At 35.7% G+C, this 22,325-nt stretch overlaps 1 protein-coding gene across 3 annotated transcripts in view; it reads right to left on the bottom strand.

Annotated features, from left to right (window-relative positions):
- LOC109234169 overlaps nt 1,605-22,325 on the bottom strand; it is a 43,463-nt gene continuing 22,742 nt past the window's right edge. For all 3 annotated transcript variants that reach the window (XM_019400039.1, XM_019400040.1, XM_019400041.1), the window contains 9 exons: nt 20,853-20,960; nt 12,926-12,991; nt 8,201-8,338; nt 7,709-7,814; nt 7,555-7,626; nt 7,399-7,457; nt 7,055-7,214; nt 6,673-6,839; nt 1,605-2,263 (listed from right to left, as the gene is read on the bottom strand). In XM_019400039.1, the coding sequence (XP_019255584.1) occupies nt 1,988-2,263; nt 6,673-6,839; nt 7,055-7,214; nt 7,399-7,457; nt 7,555-7,626; nt 7,709-7,814; nt 8,201-8,338; nt 12,926-12,991; nt 20,853-20,960 (1,152 nt within the window). In that variant the 3' untranslated portion in view covers nt 1,605-1,987. The remainder of the gene's footprint in view (nt 2,264-6,672; nt 6,840-7,054; nt 7,215-7,398; nt 7,458-7,554; nt 7,627-7,708; nt 7,815-8,200; nt 8,339-12,925; nt 12,992-20,852; nt 20,961-22,325) is intronic.

Below are 22,325 nucleotides of genomic sequence, written 5' to 3'. Positions count from 1 at the left end.
TATATATATATATATATATATATATATATATATATAGAGTTGCAAGTGAAAATTGTACAAAAAGTTCGCCAGAGATGCTTATACACTTTTATACAAAGAGGTATATTATATATATATATATATATATATATATATATATATATATATATATATATATATATATAATATACCTCTTTGTATAAAAGTGTATAAGCATCTCTGGTGAACTTTTTGTACGATTTTCACTTGCAATTCTTGATTAAAACTATTTCAAATCTCCACTAAATGACTTCAATACTTTGTATACACTCTACTTAGACTAATTATAATAAGTTCAAACAATACCCACTCCAAATTTCTGACAAAATCATATTCAAAAACTAACAAGATTAGCATTAAAGAAGATGAGCTTTTAGATTTCTCGCGTCTGTTTTTGAATTTTCGTAGTTGTGATAGGTATGTAGAAACTTGAGGAAAAATAGAGAATGGAAATGTTTCACGCTTGAAGATATAGAGAATAAAAAAACTGAAATAAAATTCAGATCTAAGCTTATTGATATTTTGGCTACACGTTTGTAAATTTATAAGTGGGCTAAAATAATGCAAGGTCAACTTATGAAATGCATTATTATGTAATTTTATCAATAAGTTATCATGGAGGAAATTTCAGAGAAGGAATATCTCCATAGCACAATCCATGTCACGTTTTAGCTTATGTTCATACTTGTTTTGACTTGACTTATGAACAACAAGCAATGAATCGTCCAACCCCTTTAGAATTCACGGGAGTAGTTTTAATTTCTTAATTCACTAATTTTACAACCAAATGTATTGAATCAAGTTCCTTTGACACTGCAACAATTGATAGAGAATAGACCTATATTGGAGTTGATTTTATTTGAACCTCTGACATATTACAACTGCAATGGAGTTATAGGCGACACATGGGGTGGAGACTACACTATAAATTACTCTAATTTTAAATTATAGACCATATGTAGGATAGAGTCCGCACCATAGGTTACTCTAAATTGAAACACAAATTTCAGTCAAGGGCGAAGATATATGGAGACATCTCTCTATACAAACCATGAATCTTGTTAACATTACCACTGTCTTCTTCTCCAACTAAACACAAAAGCATCACAAAAATCCAAGCGATTAGGCTTTGACATGCAGAGTAACTAAATGATTTCGACCAGTATGCCTATGCAAAATTGTTTCGTTCCCCTAGGTGTCAAACTTAATTGCTTGCCGGATTAATTTTATCCACCACTGATCGCAACAAGGCCTGACGTACTAGTAAACAACCAAGGCCGTTACCCCGTCTACCAGCACGTGTCATTTTGGTGTCTACTAGGACGTCAAGTCCGGTTAAACATCGCAATATTTTCCATTGGACTTGTTCTTCATCTTTTTTTCTCAATTCCTTTTCCAAATTCTTCTTCATAAAACAATAGAAAGAAAATAGACATACGAAGGGACATGAAATATAGCACACGTATCCATATCAGAAGGACCAGTTCCTATGACAGAATGAAACACCGTTAATAACGATACTGCTAGCTGACAGTATAAAAAAGTGCTCTTAACGTGCGCAACTCCAATTTGTAATATACTGTTTCTAAAAACTGCGCAAACTTGTGATAACAAAAGCATGCTCACAACTTCTTCATTTTGCACAAGTACAGAGTTGTTACATCTATACATATGTGAGGAAAAAAAGGTTTGGAAGAACTAAAGAATTGACCATACATGATAGTGAGGTTAGCAAATCAGAAATGATAAAGGTGACCTAATATACAAGAATGGGCTCTATCACATACTCTAATTTACAGACACCTAGGGCTTTCTTTTGAACATATACAAAAGGCTGGTAAAGCTTAATTATTATCTCCATCCCCTGCTGTAAAATGATATTGGGGGGGAGAGAATGAAATATCAAACTGGTGAAAATCTCAAAATCTCTATATGGTCATATTCTTGTAGGCGTACTCTCAGGAGACTTCTATGCCGTTTTAGTATTATTAGTTCTTTCAATGTCAAGCATAGGTTTTATTCTTCTCTCAACCTCATTGCTCAGTAACTTTAACTCTTCATGAATCATAGAAAAAGCAGCTTTGCAAGATTCCTCATCTCGAAAAGCCAGAGTCCACCTCCCATCGACCAAAGCTTTTGACTTAACTCTCGCATGGGCCGTATGCTTTGCTGCATCTATGCAAGGGAAAGATGATGGACGTATTCGAAGGTGTAACCATCTCAAGTGCTTCTCGTCAATTCTGGGCTGAAGGGGGGAAAACAACGAAGAGAATACTTTAGAAATAAGCCACAAATAGACACTACTTACCAACAATAAGCCACTACCAAAACTAGCCAGAAAAAGTTACCAATGATATACAACATACCAAAAAAAAAAAATAGACAAGAAGAATTTTTTTTTCCCAATAGATATGGTTGAATTCGTTGAAAACACATAGATGAGGCAATACATAATTTTTGAGGAAGATTGAAGATGATTTGACCTGGTTTGAAGTTAAAATTCGTTACCAATGATATGCAATATTCAACAATCCTAGGCACAAAAGGTTTTTTTTTCAATGGGTATGGTTGAATTCTTGTAAATACATAGATGAGGTAATATACAAAATTTGAGAAAGATTGGAGGTGATTTAGACTAGTTTGGAGTCAAAATTCGTCGTTGAAATTGAGTTTAAAAATTTCTCAGCGACACATGTATCTAATATGTATCTCACATACAGACACAGGTATACATGCATATACAGGAAATACATAGGGGATACACATCTATATATATATATATATATATATATAAAGGATGGCCAATGAGTGTTGACATGGCACCTCTTAGAGATTAGGATTCCTATTTATCTTTTTTCTTAAATTTTTGCCTTTTTTTTAATAAGTACTCTATTAAAATCAGAAAAGTCACTTCTAAAGGTCACTTAACAGTCATTTGAAAAACAATTTGAGATAGGAGTAGTCACAATTGCAGATACAATCTTTTCTTGCCTTTACAAATTCCAAGTAACTAAAGAAGATGAAAACTCTTTGCTTCCCTCATCATAATATCTTATTATTCTCATCTTTAGATGAAGAAAATTCCGACGGATTGGCGAAAGCAACTTGCCGCTTAGGTGATCAACTATCCTTAGACTCCTGACCAAGTTGCTCTAACCTCAAATTAGTACTTATCGTTTAGTGTTAAATTTGTATTATTGTTGTACTGTCATACGAAGATGTAAATCGGCTGAACCATTTACGAAATAAGAGCTTATATAACCCATGTTTTTTTGTTTTTTTGATCTATTAGATAACATTAAAAAAAATAGGCTATATTGGCTCTAACTTTTTTTTCCTCGACAAAGCAGGTTATATTTGTTCGTTGAGAAACTAAAACTGCAAATGTAAATAGAAGTGCATTTGCTTAGAAAAAAATTACACTATTTGTTAAAAATAAAAACTGAAGGGGGCTTTCTTTCTATTTCTGAAGAATCGAACTTGAGAATTAAACCCAGAGGGACAATAACAGTGGATTACTAATTGAGTAGGGATATGTTAGTAGGGGTGCATTTGTTTGTGATACATGCGTACTCCTTATCCTTGATATCAAATTGTTTGTTTTTTTGGTCACTTATTGCTTTTTACAAGCTAACTGAACAATCGTCAACCATAACAATGAATTTGGTAGTTTATCTATATATTACTTGAAATATTTTTCAAGTTGCAACATCATGTAATTATACTTTTATTCTCTAACTAAAATTCATTTTCATAAGTATGGTGGTAGTTATTCCAAAATTGTATGTAAATTGAACATTAATATTACTATAACTTTTGGAGTATGATGTATACTGAAATTCTTGTTTCTAATGAGCTTAAGTCCCCGACCCCGAATATTCTCGTATATTAGGTTCTATAACTTCACTAGCATTATTTGGCATCATAACGTTGCTTCAATGTGGTCAGATAACTTTTTCTTACTTTGGTTAATTGTTTGTCGTGAATATGGTAAATTTATCTTGATCAGTCTCATTCTCTAAACCTAAGTGTCATTGGTGATTACATAATAAGGTGTGCCATTGTGTTATACACTACATGCTTACCATGATAATTCAAAGTTATTGAGACCATTCATATGCTTCAAGGTGGAATTTGAAAGGAATAGACTTTAGTTAACTTTAAAAAATTGGATATAATTTCAAAATTTATCATCTTAATCTTTATATTTAGATATTATTTGGGGAACTTTATAAGAAACGAGATGAAGATGTTAATTCTGGTAGAAGAATTTATATAAGATCTTGGATTCAAGGATGAATGACAAATACGGTTGTAGTTTTTTGCCCTTCATATCGTGATGTTATCAACAATTTATGTAAGAGTGGTAATACTATATAAACTGATGTACAAAATCTTCAACTTAACATGGTAATTGTTTTTTTAAGCGATGTTTATATATTATGTGACTCTTTTTTTATTACTTCATTTTGGGTCACACTTACTATAAGCGTGAACTTGCATTAAAAAACTCTAATTTGAATAGAATTATTTATATTTGTAATTTAATCTATTTATATAATTAATTTTTGTACGCATATACATGAAAAAATTTATCTCTACTAACTAAATTTCTAAAAATATGTTCTCTAAATACATTAACAACTTTTATGATCGCGCGAAGCGCAAAAAATTCACTAGTTTGATATATATGTGAGATACACGAGATATACACAAGGGGATACACATCTCATCTTCTTTCAAGTTTATGTTCTTCTTCTACTTCGAATTTTCGATTAAAATCACCTCAAAACATCACCAAATCATCCCAAAATTGAGATTCAAACTTCTTAAAATGTACCCAATCTATGCCACCAACACCCACTTGAAACAAATTCCAACTTCGGAATCCCGAATTTTGGAATTCAAGCTTAAGCAAGCTTCAATTGCTTCCAATGAAATTTTAACTCATCTTCTCTCTTCAAATTATATTGCTAAGCAACTGTATCAAATACTTGCATTTATCTTAAAACTAATATTTCCACTGCTAGCGTCGCATGTGCAATATCTCTTTGGCTGCTAACAAAGCGTCGATACAAGGATGACTCACATTTATTACTAAGAAATTAATTTTTGATATAAAAATATTCAATTGATTATAGAAACAACTAGTCAAGTGAAAGGACACGTATATAGCCCTAGTTGTTGGTCCCAGTTGCCGGACCAAGTTGTTAGATCCATATCAAAGTTGTATTGGAAGCTAAGTCGCTTAGAGGTCGGATTCTTTATGATCTAAATTTTAAAATTTGGGGGTACTGATCCAAGTATGGATAAGGAAGCGGGGATTTGGTTAAATATAATTCAAATACCTAAACATAGAGTTATAAAAATATACCTAAATTGTGGTGGAATATTTGGAAGAAAATGAATGCACGAATCTTTGAGAGCAAGTCTGACTCTGTAACTATCTTTAAGTACAGATGCATCTCCTTATAGCTTTTTTTGTTGCAACATGGCTATTGCAGATGATATAGAGGCCATGATAGACTTCTTGAGTTCATTGCACATTCAACAGTGATGTTGACTGCAAATATCTTTAAAGCACCTTCTAGTTGCTAACTTTTAAAACAAATATCTTTAACGATTAAAAAAAACATATGCCTAAATTATGATCACCCTAGCTTTTGTTTAGATTTCAGAAATTATTGTATCTGTCTTGAATTTCTCTGTCGATTTTGGTCAAAGTACCCAAAATCGATTGACCAGCTTGGGTACGAATCTGAAACCCACAACCACACTCATGACATGTCGACACGGGTGCGGCACCGAAAGTGAAGAGCCGAGCAACTTAGATTGGAGGAGCTTTAATTTGGCACTTACGTCCATTATATTATCGAGGCACACAATTTTATGTGGATTTAAGAATTATTTTATTTCTGCTAATTGACTACGTGAGATAGAAAGAGGGAAGAGGGAAAAGGTAGACTAAAGAAAGCGAGAAGCATCCAAATAACCAATTAAGCTAATATTGGTAGCATTTTGCTAATATTGATAGTATTTTATAAACTGGCTAATATTGGTAGCATTTTTGCTCTGAAAGGCCAAGCTAAGTAGTTTTCCAACACGAACATGACAACATTAGACAATATGGATTAATCAAAAACCACTTTTTCTCCAAAGAATATACCAGTCTAGCACAGATTGGAAAGTAACTAGTATGAATTCCATTTCAAAGATCACTGGGATTAGGGATCCCATTGTAGGGTAAATTTATCATATTCAATCTTGAGTAGGTTGATTTTCTTTCTTTTTGGTACTTTTCTTTTATCTTTTTTTTTTATGACCGAGAAATGTGTATGGGGCCAACCCTTAGGGCCAACCGCAGCCTTTGAAACTCGGGGATAATGACCCAGCCCATCTGTCCTCACTTAAATACCAGGTGTACTTAGGATGACACAGGGCTCGAACCTGTGACCCAAATTACAAGTCCCTGAACCTTTGCCACTTGAACTAAACACGGGTTGTTTTTCTCTCTTTTTGGCAGTTTTAAAATGCAGGGTCTGTCTTTTCTAAAGCAGCCTAATCTTTGTTACAACAAAGCATCTACGCAAAAGCAATTATGTATTACAGGATATAACTTATTCAAGAAAAAGGATAGCAGAAAGGTATACTCACGTTGCAACCACCCAGAGGAGCAATAACACGAACCACACCATAGCTTGGCCTCAAAGGTAATTCATCTGCAAGGATAATCCATCCGGAGGATCCTACAGAGATGGCTAAAAAGTGGAAATGACGTTCTTTCCCCCTCTCAAATGCAATTCTACAAGGAACCGCATCAACTACAGAACAGCAGAGCAAAGAAGGTTTAGAATGTTGACTATAGGTTCCTTCATAGTCTAGATTATATCATACAATTTGGTCTAGTAGTAACACAAGAGTAAGATGTGGTTTGGCCGTGCGGGGTTACGAATTCTTGTTTTTGTTTAAGCGAGGTTCAGAAATGCTGTTATAAGAAGAATAGGATCCAGCAGGAAGAACAAAACCAGAAACTAACCAAGACTTAATTCAACACTTGGTTTTGGACCCAAACTGTCAATGCCAGCCCTTTTTGCTCGGAATGATTCCATGACATCAACTGTAGGATGTATAGGAGGTTGATCGGGCAACACTTTTCCTACTGAAAAAATATGAAGCTGACGAAGTAGTACAAACACCTGTAGATTATTAAAACAAAGATTAGCAGGATATCAATCTTAAAGCTGAATTTATAATGGGTGGTTCCCAATCGACAATAGCTCTCCATCTCAAAGCATTAGGATGCCCCAAATTATTCAGTAAATGTCAAGATTCATGTTCATGTTTCACTTTTATCAAACAAGTGCTAAGATGGAGTACAACCTTAACCATCTCGCACAACCTTTCACCAGCAGTAAAAGATGATTCCCCAGAAGCAGGTTCTACCATGGAAAAAACAGTACAGCAAAATTAATAGCAGGAAAAGTCAGAAAACGCCAATTGCCAACGATCAAGATGGGAAGAGAGGAACAATCATACCTTCAGAAAGGGACTTGTGTGATGGCAAAAGCATGGATTTGGGATCTTTCCTAGGAGAAGAAGCTTCAATTGCTGCAGTTGTCATTCTCTTCACATTAAGTCCTCATCTAAAAGAAATTAACAGAACCATTTAATAAAGATGGACATAACATACTTCTTTTGCAGTTCCTCCACTCTTCACAAAGTACCACAATTAGCAAATCAGGCCAAGTTCCTTTTGATTCGTCAAGAATAGAGCTAGTACAACTGTGGAATGAATCCTTCACAATTACAACAACCACATCATTAACAGCAGCTATAACAGGTTAACCAAGAAGTGACTACTATAAACAAAGTTGAATTTGTTTTATTATTTGGAAAAGAGAGAAAAGAAGGAAGCAACCCTTATATGAAGATACTTTGGAAATTTGAAGTCCAACAAGATAATAATTCTTAGGTGGAAAGAGGCAGAATCCTCAAAATCTGAAAAGACTTGCTTTCTGCAATCTTTTATGCCACAAGCCTTTCTTGAACCAACTACTGCTAACTTAATTAGATATAATACTCAACGAACATAGATAAAATAAATAAAATAGTACAAGAGGAAACTTCTGGGTCGTTTGCAAAAACAAGAGGAAACTTCTGGTGGTTTGCAAAAACAACTCACTTTCAATAATTTAAGATGATGACCGTTAAAATCCGCCTCACTGTATGGAAGCAACTGGCGCAAAAGCCAACCACCATCCCACAATGTTTCTGCAGAGATATTTGACCTGCAGAATAGACTGACCAATGCGTCCAGTACCTATAAAAGAAGATCACTTATTTGAGATTATTTAAAGCTTAAACTAAAACAAAAATTCAATCGAATCACATGAGACCAAACACATGGGAGCTACTTAATAGAACTGTATTTAAACCTTCAAAACCAGAGGCTGAAAATTCTATCCCTGTAAAAATCTAACTTAATGAATCTGAAGCACTATAACAATTTTAAGTCGCACCTTTATATTTCATCACATATATATTGACTTTTTTTTCCTTGCTATATTGATTACAAGCTTAAACTGGACCACAGAAATTCTTAAATATCTGATGAGTTCAGAAATCATCACAAAACCAGAGCAATTATCCAGCATAAATCAACTGTACAGACTTTTATTTTGATATCAGGTTAAACGTTCACAAACAAGGTTAATGATACAATAAGCAAATTCATGTTTGATCTTTATAGAAGATAGCTACATTACCCACAGATGGGTCCATAGCCTGTTGGAAACTTGTTTCATATCTAAACGATTGATGATTAGTTCCAAAGGATAAACCAAGTTTTTACTTGGATTCTGCCTAAAGTTTTAGTGTGGATTTCACGTATTAAATGGATAATTTTCGTTATGGAAGGAAACATAACAACCCCTCAACATTTCATAGTGTCAAACTATGGTGTTTGTTTGAAAAAAAGCTTGAAATTTTCCGAAAGTGATTTCAGTTTTCAAACTTTGTTTATTAGCGAAGTACTTGGGAAAAAGTATAGATTTTTTCTCCACAGTTTGGAGAAAACTTTCAACTTCCTTGAAAAGAACCAAAGAAGTTGATAAAAATTCTTCCGAAATTTCAAAGCAGCTACAAAAACTTGAAATATTGCTTTTTGTCAGAAAACTGAAAAAGAAAATTTGTCCACATGTGGATCCAAATTTTAATTTGTCTAGTCTTACGTGATCAATCATGTATACTAGCATTCTCATTTTACAACACTCTTCATGTGGATATGGTTGGCCTTATAAGCCCAACATTTGCTTCCATTATAACATTCTTGGTGCAGCAAACCTTCGTAGGAGTTGTCTTCCACTTCGCGATATGTCTACTTTCTCTTTAATATTTAGAAAAGCAATAAAACTTTTCTTTCCTCTGGCACAATGCTTCCATAGCACTCCTCCATTTCAGTCATCCTCCTTTAGTTTTACAAGTTACATTTTCATCTATTATGCTTTTCTCCTGAAAACTGAGCATCCATATCTTAATTGTCTATATGATGGAACTGCAATAGCATCTAGTCTCACCACAATTTCATTCTTTTTATACTTATCCAAAAGAAGAAAGAGTTCAGTTTTCCCATACTAGCTAAACATATGGTGCATATTCTTGTCTTACTTTTACTTGTTTTAAAAATGTTACTTTCTCAAGTGTTCTCCATATTTTACCGTTTGATTCACTCGTTAGTTTCATCAATTAACACTGTTATCTGCAAATAGCATACAACTTAGATAATGCTGGATTATAAGTGATTGGAAAAATGGAAACACGGAAATCCGAAATGCATGGAGAACTTAATTGTCTAGAATCAAGCAAGAAGAAAAGGACTGGATAGGAGAAGAGGAAAACCAGAGCATCCTGGCAGAATTGGAAGAAATAGGAAATGTTTATGAGATTTCAAGAAGACAAAGGTCAATGTTTATGTGGATAGAGCAGGAAGACAAATAAGAAGTTCTTCCATAAGATGGCCAATAAATAGAAGGTATCACTATATCGAAACTAGAAGTTAATGGCAGGAAGACAGAAAATACAATATAGATAAAAAGGAATATTATGCAATCTTATGAAAGTTCATTTCAAGAATTGAAAAGTGAAGGCTAGCCTGGAGATAAAAACAATTATGATGTCACAAGGGTAGGGCAGATACCTTCCTCCGAGGAGGAGGTTGAGCTGGTAATCAAGAATACTGCAGGAGACAAAGCCCAAACAATTCTATGGCATTTTATTAGAAATTTCGGCCAATTTGAAAATAATGTGATGGAGAGCCTTCCGGCATTTTCATCAGAAAGAGAGCTTTGAAGGGAGCTTCAATGCTCCCTTTTACAACTTCAGCATCTACAACATTACTGCCAGAATACTAGCTGAAAGACTAATAGAGCAATTGGTAAGCTGATTTCCGAGAAAAAACATGTTTTTCTTAAGAGAGACAAAATAACGGATGTAGTTCTATGAGCTAATCAATTCATGGATTCTAGGATGAGGCAGAAGGAAGCCTGAGTTATTGGACAACTGGAAATAGAAAGGCCTATGAACATGTCTACTTTAAAAATTATGAAAGCTATGAGCTCTGCAGACAAACAGATAAACGGATCAAAAATCTAGTCAACCCCTCAAACTCCGTAAGTAATTCTAGGGGTGTGCATTCGATTTATCGATTCGATTTTGACCCTTATCGATAATTACTTATCGATTATCGATTTGTACATATTCTTATCGTTATCGTTTCAATAAGGTTTCGATTTTTTCGATTTCGATTTATCGATTTTGGGGGCTTATCGATTCGGTTATCGATTACACCAATAAGAAAATTTGCGAGATTCCACGGAAAGTATATCGCTATAAACGCGCCTAACTAATATGGACAAAAAGAAGCTAAAATAAGACGAACACCATTTATAATATAAAAATTGTGTCAACAAGCACATGCAACAAAACTAAAGTAAGGGATCAAATGTATGCCACCAACACTCCAACGGTATAAAAAAACAAAACAAAACAAAACACATCATCACGGCTAATTCTGTTTTCCATTAATTTGAACTTCATTCCCTTGATCTTTAAATATGATCATTCCTTAAATGTGGTAGAGGAAATAATAGGGTAAGGGACTTAGGGTAAAGGAAAGGGTATAGATTAGGGAAAATAATATTGTATAGCCGCTTTCAAAATAGTAGCGGAATATATATACATTCTGTATGTTATATTAATCTACACAAATAGGTAATTACTCATTTAACAAGTGTCTACAGTCTAGGGGTGTGCATTCGATTTATCAATTCGATTTTGACCCTTATCGATTATCGATTTGTACATATGCTTATCGTTATCGTTTCAATAAGGTTTCGATTTTTTTATTTTGATTTCGATAACAAATAATCGATTCGATTTATCGATAAACCGATTCGAATGCACACCCCTTAGTAATTCGAGACCATTCAGAAGAATAAACTAAGCTAATGCAAAAACATGAACATCGATAATATAAAATTGAATACTACCACGGAATTTCCATTTAAAGGTCTATCTTTTCGGGGGACTTAAAGGTTCTCAATCTTATGAATTCTGATCCAGAAAATTTTCTTTCACCCAAAGGACCAAGACAGGGCAATCCCCTAGAAACTTTCTTACTTCTGCTTGTTACGGAGGCTTTGAGTAGAATGGTACATACAACTAACCTATGTTGCTCGGACTCTCCAAAAATGCCAACGGTTGCGTGTCGGATCCTCCAAAAGTAGTGTATTTTTGGAGGATCCGACATGGGTGTGGAGGCATTTTGAAGAGTCTGCGCAACATAGCAACTAACAGAAAAGGATGGATAAAGGAAATACGGAATTCAAGCTCGCTAAAGATGGAAAGAAGCAGTGGTAATATATATATGATATGCAGTACACAGAATCTGCTTGGGTAGAGAAACAACAACTGATGTATCTGAAACTGGTGATATTGGTGTTAGAAGCTAATTTAGATTGCAAATAATTTTGACAAAGCTCCATATTTCCTATGAATAGGGTGGAACTGTGGAAGTATTCAATCTACAGCCAACATATCAGAATATCGAAGTTGATGAATTTAGGACTTCTAGGCTAAATATAAAGCCCATTTTTGGGCAGGCAGCAAAACTGCAATTTGCTACATGGAAGAAACAATATCTATCTACGAGAGGAAGATTAACGCTAAGGACACTGCAGGCCTTTCGTAAAACTATCCCTGCATGTTTTCTACTGAATATGTGGAAGGAATGTAACTGTAAATGTTCCAAAAAAAAAGCTGAGGCTGTACACAACCAAAAACTTTTGGTATAAGATGAACAATGTAAACTATGTTGACACATTGATGCATTTCATTGACTCCTCGTGTTATTTTAGGAGCATTGGTCCTCTTCATCTTTGCACCTTCTTGGCCATTATAAATAAGAAGCTTCATTTACATATCAAAAAGAAGTTACCTAAGCAGGTTTCCTACGTGGCTGCAAATGAACTACAAGACACCATAGTATATGAAAGGGAAAAGGCACCCTTTGCTATATAAGATATAGTCTCCAGCTTCTGTTGCAGTTGCGCTCAAAGAACTAGCAAATGAAAGAGGAAAACAATCCATATGCAAATAATATCAGAGCGCAACCTCAAGAGCAGAATTATGTACAATTAACTGTTTCTTTCAGTACCCTTGAAAAAGCAAATGTTAACTTCTTTGCATGCTTAAACTATGGTTGCCACATGTTATTCCATGGTGTAATGATTCATGGAACATAAGATATGTGGAATGTTGCTAAAACATATATTACAAAGTACAAGGGAAAGAAAGAAGAAAAAATGGGCAACAAAAGATAACACGCGATAGTCCATGGAAAAGTACATACTTGAAGTCTATGTATGCGAGGGCTCACTGTAACCTCCTTGCACACGCATAACAATCCATACTGCTCCTGTCAGAATCAAGCTAAATACAATCAGACACGGGAGAATGAATGACATCACCAAGCCAGACAAACATTAGACCTTATTTCTTTTCTAATGTCGTCCTCCACAAGCAAGAGGGGGAAAAAGTAGCAAAGGCATTATGACATATACTTATGTTATTACTAAGTAATAAGATATCATGACACATACTTATTTAGTCCCAATTTATGTAACAATGATTTATGGTTAATCTTTTTATTTTTACTTTTTGATAAGTCGATTTGTGGTAAATCTTCATAACTTTGATGATAATTCTTCAGTTGTAATAAAACATTTGAATCCCTGGTCTTGATCATGATAGAATTTTTAAAGTAATTTCTATATGTTTAAGTTTTAGTTTTACATTCGGAGTTAATGTCATCAATTCCAACTCAAAGTTTGAGAGTTCTAACCACAAAAAACAAAGTACATCACAAATGGCAGGTGGAACATATTTTTTTGTTTTACATCAGTGCTTAAGTCAATAGTTCCTGTTGCTTTATAAAATATTTGCACACGGATACTACGAAGCTAATAGAGCACAAATTTTGATTGCTAACAGATCATGAGGGAAGACCTTCTAGAGATCTAAGCATCACTTATAGTCACAGATAAAACAAGCATAGTTTCAACATACAACTACATAGAGGGTGTTTGGCTAAGCTTATAAGCTGGTCAAACTAGCTTATAAGCACTTTTCGACTTATATACGCGTTTGGTAAAGTTAAAAGTGCTTATAAGTCAAAAATAAGCAAAAGTCATAAGCTGGTCACCCCCAGCTTATGAATTTTTAGCTTATAAGCACTTTAAGTTTGACCAAGATTTTTATTATTTTATCCTTAAAATATTCTTTTTTTGGAACAAACTCTTACATCGATACTCACTGCCTCAAGTATTGTTTCAACCCCCCCCCCCCCCCCAACCTCTTCAAGTCTGCAATTCTCATTGACTATTTAAGATAAGCAAATTCTCTATTCCTTTGCATATTTGTATCTATGTGATTGTGTATTAATCTTTGAACTGTATATAATAAATGAGGACATATTAAATTTTTGGTGTACTGCTTTCTAAGTGTTGTGGTGATGAAAGACAATTTTTGTTTCTCTTCAAATATTTTGCCTTATTTAAGTTTATTTTTTACTAAGAAACTTTTGTCAATTTATTAATTATTATAACTTATGATTATATGCTTATCATAAAATAAATTATATTTATCATAAAAGTTATCTTATCTAAGCATAATTGTATTTAAAATAAAATGAAAAATAGAATATATTGTATTTGAATCGATCTGGAATCTAAAATTTTGAAGAAGTTACGCTCTTATATGTGTAAATAATTCTAAGGTTATTTAAGTCATTTTAACAGAAAAAGAGCTTATCTGCACTTTTTTATCAAATACTGCAGCAGTTTATTATAAATTTCAGCACTTGTATCCAAACACATAATTGCTTATTTATTAAATCAGTTTCAGCACTTAAAAGTGCTTTTCAGCACCTAATGCTTATCAGCTACTTCAAATCAGCTAATCCAAACGGGCTCATAGCCATTTTATACTAGTGAAATTTTAATCCCCACACAGCAAACATTTTGGTTATATAAGACAAGAATATATAGTCTAGAAACCCAAAGCTCACGTCTCTCGTGTTATTATTTGCCTTTAAAGATTGAATGTGGAATTCGGGGATGTCTTCTACTCAATATAGTTGCACATTACTTTTTTTTTTTGGATGAAGTAAGATGTTATATTACTGGCATCAAGAAGATGCCAAAAACATTACAAAAGAGGCTGTTTAGCTGCATTCACACAAAAATACAGTTCTAGTCAGGGAGCTAACCAAAAGCACCAAAAACCTAAGGTTGGCAATCAAGCCAAAGTCAAAGAGCTAATAAAATCTAGAAATGGAATTAACTCATTTACGGAGGAAAGGTTGCTCCAGCTATATAGATTCCTAAGGCACTTTGCTTTCAGGGAGCAGTTGGGAGTTGCTCATCAAAGCATATGTGATTCCTTTTTGTCCAGAATCCAAATACACCAAAATATACTTGTTGGGATCATCTGCCAGATCTTCTTGATGGTTATGTCAACTTTCCATTGGTTCCAACTTTCAACTGGTTCTTTTATGCCTTGGGGGGTTGTCCAACTAATGCCAAAAACCGAAAGGAACACGTGCCACAGATCTGCAGCCACTCTGCAGTGCAATAGCAAATGGTTTATAGATTCTGAGTTATCTAGACACATGTAACATCTATTCACTAACTGGAATTTCCTTCTACATAAGTTGTCTTGAGTCAAGATAGCACCTTTAAGAGCTATCCAGGTGAAGCACATGCCCTTTGTAGGGAGTTTTGTCTTCCATATAAGCTTCCATGGCCAAAGCTCAATTACTTCATTGTTAGCACACAATTTGTTGTATCTTGCCTTCACTGAATAACAACCTCCATTGAGATTGCCCCACCTTAGATTGTCTTGAGCTTGTATGTTCATTTGAAAGCTCTACTGGAAAGGATCAAAGAGTTCACCAAGGTCCCATTCTTGCATGTGTCTTCTGAAGAGGGGATCCCATACGATCCCTGACCTACATTGGGCAATTTTAGAGTCTGGATCAACTGCTATCTGGTACTGGGCTGGATAGGTGTCTTAGCCATCTATCCTTCCAGAACCTAACTGAGGTGCCATCTCCAACTTTAAATGATGCATCCTGAAAGAATTCTTCTTTCACGCTATTAATAAATTTCCAGGACCAACACCATGAGGGGCTCTATTCTATTTGGTACTCCAATGGTCCAGCTTCCCGTACTTAGCATTCACTACTTCCTTCCATAAACATGTTCCTTCCTGGCCATATCTCCATCACCACTTCATAAGCAAACTCTTATTGTGCTTGGCCAAGTCTCTAACACCCAATCCACCATGCTCCTTAGATTGAATTACATTTGACCATTTCACCAAATGAAACTTGTGACCTTCATTGTTCCCTTTCTATGTTGAGTTATCTTTGCATCTTGTTAGACATAGGAAATAAGGACATGATGTATGTCGGAAGGCTGTCCAAGACACTATTGATCAGTGTCAATCTTCCTCCCATGGGGCATGGAGAGGTATTGCATTTGCCATGTTGCCATTCTTTTTTTCACCTTCTCAAGAACTCCATTCCAAACCCCTATTGCTTTGTATTTAGCTCCCAATGGAAGGCCTAAATATGTTGTTGGAAAGGAGCCAATTACCCAGCTCATAATTCTAGCCAACTTTTCCAAGTTGGGCACTGTGAATACAGAGTAAATCATACTTTTTTGCATATTAATGCGCAGTCCTGAGATAGCTTCAAAAATTAGTTAAGTCAAATTTAGGTACTGTACCTGAAGCTTCTCAGCCCCACAGAAGATTAAAGTATCATCTACATAGAGTAAAAGTGACACTGCAACTACAGCTGAATCAACTGTGTTGTTGCCCACCCAGAACCCTTCAATCTTCTGGATTTGTTTTGCCTTGTCTAACATTCTGCTCAAACCCTCCATCGCAAGGATAAAAAGAAAAGGAAAAAAGTGGATCTCCATGTCTAATTCCTTTATGCGGTGAAAAGAAACCAACTGGAACTCTATTCACCAAGATGGAATACTTAACAGTAATAAGGTTGTACTTGATCCATCTTATCCATGTGTCACCAAACCCCTGTACTTGATCCATCTTATCCATGTGTCACCAAACCCCGTTCCTTCCCGAATAGAAAGTAGGTATGACCAATTAACTTGATCAAAGGCTTTTTATATGTCCAGCTTACAAAGAATACCGGGAACACCACTTCTCAACCTCCCATCTAGCAACTCATTAGCTATCAATGATGCATCTGTGATCTGTCTATTTTTCAAATAAGCATTTTGCTCTTTTGAAATCAGCTTGTTAATAATTGTCTTGATCCTCTAGTTTAGCTATTATCTTATAGACACTTCCAATGAGACTTATGGGCCTGAAATCTCTGAGTTCTATAGTACCTTTTCCTCTTGAGAAATAGAGCAATAAAAAAAGCATTATTGGACCTGACCATATAATAGTGTTGGTGGAAAAGATTAAGAGCTCCCATTAAATCCAGTTCAATAAAGACCCATGACCTTTGGAACCGTCCTGGCCTGGGCTTTTGTCTGGTGCACAAGAGTTGCAGCCAACACCTCGTCTGCCTCAAATTCTCTCTCTAACCATGCCTTCTCTGTGTGAGATAAACTTGGCAGATTTGCACAGTTATATTTAGGCCTCCATTGTTCTTTCTCAGTGTAAAGGCCTTGATAGAAACTCAAAATTTCTGCTTTGATGACTTCCTGTCTTCACATAGCTCATCTCCTATCACTACCTTATGTATGTTGTTATTTCTTCTTTTGGAGTTTTCCATTCTGTGGAAGAACTTGGTGTTCTTATCCCCTTCTTTAAGCCATAGGTCTTGAAGAACTTGGAGTTTGACATCTGGATTTTTGTCTCCATGAGACTTCCTCAGCCTTTGCCATTCTTTTAAGGTCTAATTTCACTGCATGGATTTCTCCTTTTCTGCTTGGGTTATAGGTCTTGTTTTAGTTGCTTGTTCTAATAATGTGAGGTCCTCTAGCAGTTTGTTCCTATGTGCTTCCACTCTGCCAAAGGACTCATTATTCCAAACTGTGATGTCCTTTTTCAAACTTCTCAGTTTTTGCATTAGGATGAAATCAGGAGTGCCCCTAATTATGTAGCTCTGGCACCATCCTTTGACCTTGTCCATAAAACCTTCCATTTGAAGCCATATATTTTCAAACTTGAAATAAGAGGGACTGGCTTCCCAATCACCGCACTCCAACAATAAAGGCCTATGATTAGTAGTAACCCTTAGAAGAGCTAATTACTTAATTGCCTTGAAGTTTTCATTCCACTCTGGAAATATTAAGAACCTACCAATTCTTAAGGGTTGCATGGAATCTTCTCCTACGTACAATGTGCATTGAGCTCCTTGAAGAGGAAGATCAATGATATCTAAGTCTTGAATTGTTTCGGTAAAGGATCTCATCGCCCTAGACCTTTTGACACAATTATATCTTTCACTCTCAAATCTGCAAATGTTAAAATCTCCCCCTATGACCCACTACTCCTCCCATATACCTCTGATAGCTGCTAGTTCATGCCATAGAATTTCTCTTTCTCGATTTGCATGGGGGCCATACACCCCAGTGAAACACCATCTAAATTCCTCTTGTGTGTTTTCCAACATGCATGATATAGTGTAGAGGTATTGATGCACTCCCCTATTAACCCACTGTCTCTTATCCCATAAGACTATGATGCCACCACAACGTCCTTAAAGATTGAATGTGGTTAATCCCTACAAAGCAAACACTTAGACTGTTTATTTCCTTGCCATAGAAAATCCCTTCTCAATTTCTCCACTTGCTTTAAGACTGAAGTAGGGGCAAGAAATAATGACATTGTGTAAGTGTGAATAGCATCCAGGACATTATTGATTAGAGTAACTCTTCCACCCAAAGAAAAGTACTGTCAATTCCAGTTTGATAGTCTTTTCTCCATCTTTTTCCAAAACCTCATTCCAAATGGCCACTGACTTGTGTTTTTCCCCCAAAGGAAGCCCCAAATACTTTGTGGGAAGAGAGCCGATAACGCACTGTAAGATGCCTGCCAAACTGTGAATATTGGCGACATTGTTGACGGGAAAATGGAGCTTTTTGCAAAATCAATACGAAGACCAGAAACAGCCTCAAAATGGTCAGAATCATCCTCAAGAACAGAAGTTGTTGTTCCTAAGCTTCGTAAAAGATCAAAGTGTCATCAGCGTAAAGAATATGAGAGGTTTATAAACCTTCAGGACCCTGAAGTTCGCGGCGAAACCAGCAATCCAATTTGCCTGAACAGCGTTGTGTATCATCTTACTAAGTCCCTCCATCACTAGAATAAAGAGGAAAGGAGATAAATGGTCTCCTTGTCTCAAACCGCTTTGGCTAGAAAAGAAACCATGTGGTGCACCATTTATGAGTATCGAGAACTTCATGGCTAAAATAAAAAAGCTAATACAATTGACCCATTTGGGACTGAAGCCCATTTGTCTCAATAAATCCAGCAAGAAGCTCCAATTTACATGATCAGACGCTTTCTCTATATCCAGTTTGCAAGGAATTCCAGATTTTCCAGTTTCATTCTTGAGTCCAACCATTTTTAGCTATCAAGGCTGCATCAGTGATATTTCTATCACTTAAGAAAGCCATCTGAGAAGTGTTGATCAGCTTGGGTAGCACCATTTTCAATCTGTCCGCAAGAGCTTTAGAGATAATTTTTCTAGAAAATGCGTATCAAACTAATAGTTCTAAAAACTCTTAGCTCCTTTGCATCGCTCTTCTCTAGGATGAGCGCAATAAAAGAGGAATTTAAGCTTTTCTCAAAATGCTCAAGATTGTGGAAATAATTTATAGCTCGCGTAAAGTCTCCTTTAACTGTAGACCAGCAAAGTTTGTAGAATGACAGGCTGTAGACCTGTTGACACTCCTATGGATCCGAATTCTAAACTTCTGCCAGGACAGGGGGAGCCGCTTAGCGATCCTGCAAGATATAGGGGGCTGGTTGGTAAAGTAAATTACCTCACAGTGACTAGGCCTGACATTTACTTTCCTGCGAGTGTTGTGAGTCAGTTTATGGATTCTCCATGTGATAGTCATTCGGATGCAGTTATCTACATTCTTCGGTATATAAAATCAGCACCAAAGGACAATTGTTTGAGGATAGAGTCCATGAGCAGATCGTCGGATACTCAGATGCTACATCTGATTGGGCAGGATCACCTTCTGACAGACGTTCTATGTCTGGATATTGTATTTTAGTAGGAGGTAACTTGGTGTCATGGAAGAGCAAGAAACAGAATGTCGTTGCTTGATCTAGTGCAGAAGCAGAATATCGAGCAATGGCTATGGAAACATGGAGTTAGTTTGGATCAAACAGTTGCTCAAGGAGTTGAAATTTGTGATCAACCAAATAGAACTTGAATGTGATAATCAAGCTGCCCTTCATATTGCACCGAATTTGGTGTTCCATGAGAGAACTAAACATACTGAGATTGACTGTCACTTCGTCATAGAAAAGATACTCTCAGGAGATATTACTACAAAATTTGTGAAGCCGAATGATCAGCTTGCAGATATTTACACCAAGTCCCTCATCGGTCCTCGTATTAGTTATATATGTAACAAGCTCGGTACATATGATTTGTATGCACTAGCTTGAGGGGGAGTGTTAGAATAGCTATGTGAATATATATGTAATTAGTCCTAGTCCCGTATGTAATAGGAGTAGGTTATATATTATGTATACTTATAAATAAGGTTCATTGTATTGCAATTAATATCAATAATATATTTCTTCTATCCCATAGGCTAAGAATACCCCCACCCCCACCCCCCTTTAGTTCCAGAAGCTTTGAAGTTCAGCCCATGCCACCCATCTATTCCCCCAAATTTGCCTTATCAGTTTCGAACTCCATTCTTCAATTTTAGTGTCCTCTAAGCATACTTTCTTTCGGTCTCCCTTTCTTTCTGATGCAATGAACATAATTTGACAAAACCACTATAAAGTGGCTTTGTTGATATAAATTCGACTAACGAATATGGGTCTTTGTTCGACCCACTCGTACTAAATTTTGCTACTAAATAGGAAAACAAAAAGGACCATAATTCAGATTGTTAAATATCTTCATTTCCTGCAAGTCGGATGAATTAATTCACTATTGGTTACTATCTCATTTGTTACTCTCTATATTTACAGGAAAGCACCAAACACAAGAATGTAAAAATGAGTGAAGATAAGAAAGAGAACTGGTACTGCAATGGTACCTTCAACTTTTGGAGGTAGCAATCCATTTCACTACATATTCCATCCTTTACCATATTTTCGAAGGAAAAAAGTTGCTCTTCAGCAGATCCTTCACCAACCAAAGCTTGCTGCAGTCACAAAAAAAAAGGCAAGAACTACGTTTATAAATAATCAATCAAGTCGTCAAGCAATACATTCTTTACCATAAGAAGTACATGCCATATGCTTGGAACCAATAAGGATGAACTAGCTAAAGAAGGCACATACAAAATGTAGCCACTGGCGAACCTAAGCAAAAGAGTTAGGCCAGCTATTATAGCAGGACTCTTGTTAGCTCTATCTCCTTTTTGGTTTATAACTGAGCAATCTCCGTGGACCAATGGCGCACAGTTCAAAACTCAGCAGACAATGGATCCTCCCCTCTACCCTTCTCTCCTTAAATACCAGGCTTTTGTGCAGCATGGTTCGACCCGTGATGTGCCCCTAACCCACACATCATGCATTGCACTCTTACCACTAGACCAAACCCTTGGGGGATTATTGGCTCTATCTTCTCAAGATGGATACTAGATAGATATGAGGAACAGAGATTTCAGGAATGCTAAATTAGAAGATCTCATCCTGATCACTGCCAATCCAAGAAATAACTGCCAGTGGAAGCGTCTATTCATCACAGATGCTCAATAGTCTCAGCTAGAACATTGTAAATGCCCTATTCTCCAGTTGATGTTATGGAGGTTCAAGCTATGGCTGAACCATGGGATGCTCATTTGAAACCTTTGTCCGGTCAATGCGAGAAAGAGTTTCACATCAACGAAAGCGGAACTCAATTTTACATGAAACACTGTTGACAGTTTACCTCCCACAATGCACATAGATAGAAAATCATCAGAAATTTGTTTCCATAACAAGACGTGATAGCAGCTATGTCTCTGATTTCATCTGGCAAAGCTTAAGCTACAAATTTAATCAGTATATCGATAGTAGGGAGATATCTTACCGTAAGGGTGTCTCATTTCCAAGAGACATGCACGACGATTGGCCCCGTTTGGAGAATATTTGGTTAAAGTTGAAACGATGAGTATTTGAAGTTGAAATTGAAAAAAGTACTTGGAGAAAAAGGCCTGAACTAGAAAAAGCACCTGACTGGAATACAGGCACATCCACTTAAATTCTAAATTTCTAATATTGGATCAACAATATAACTGGACGAAGACTGTTCAGGGCCAAACAACATGTGGAAATTCAATGGGACTAAAGCTCTGTTCTCTCGCCAATTTTCCCAAAAAGTTTAGGAAGCTGAAACTCATGCACTTACTAAACTACAAGAGTTTATCGATGACTGTCCAGAGTTTCTTCCTTACAGCATGCAGTTACACTCCAATCAAGAGATCTAAACTTGCTGGTCTTTCTTAGTAAAGATAAGAAAGTTTCTTCATGAATAAAATTTATCAATGTTTAAGATGCATATGGTGTAAATTTAGAAGTAACAA

Source organism: Nicotiana attenuata, chromosome 11 (genome assembly GCF_001879085.1).
Source record: "Nicotiana attenuata strain UT chromosome 11, NIATTr2, whole genome shotgun sequence".
NCBI lineage: Eukaryota > Viridiplantae > Streptophyta > Magnoliopsida > Solanales > Solanaceae > Nicotiana > Nicotiana attenuata.
The sequence above is the reverse complement of the archived record's forward strand: the minus strand, read 5'-3'. Positions and strand labels throughout refer to the sequence as shown.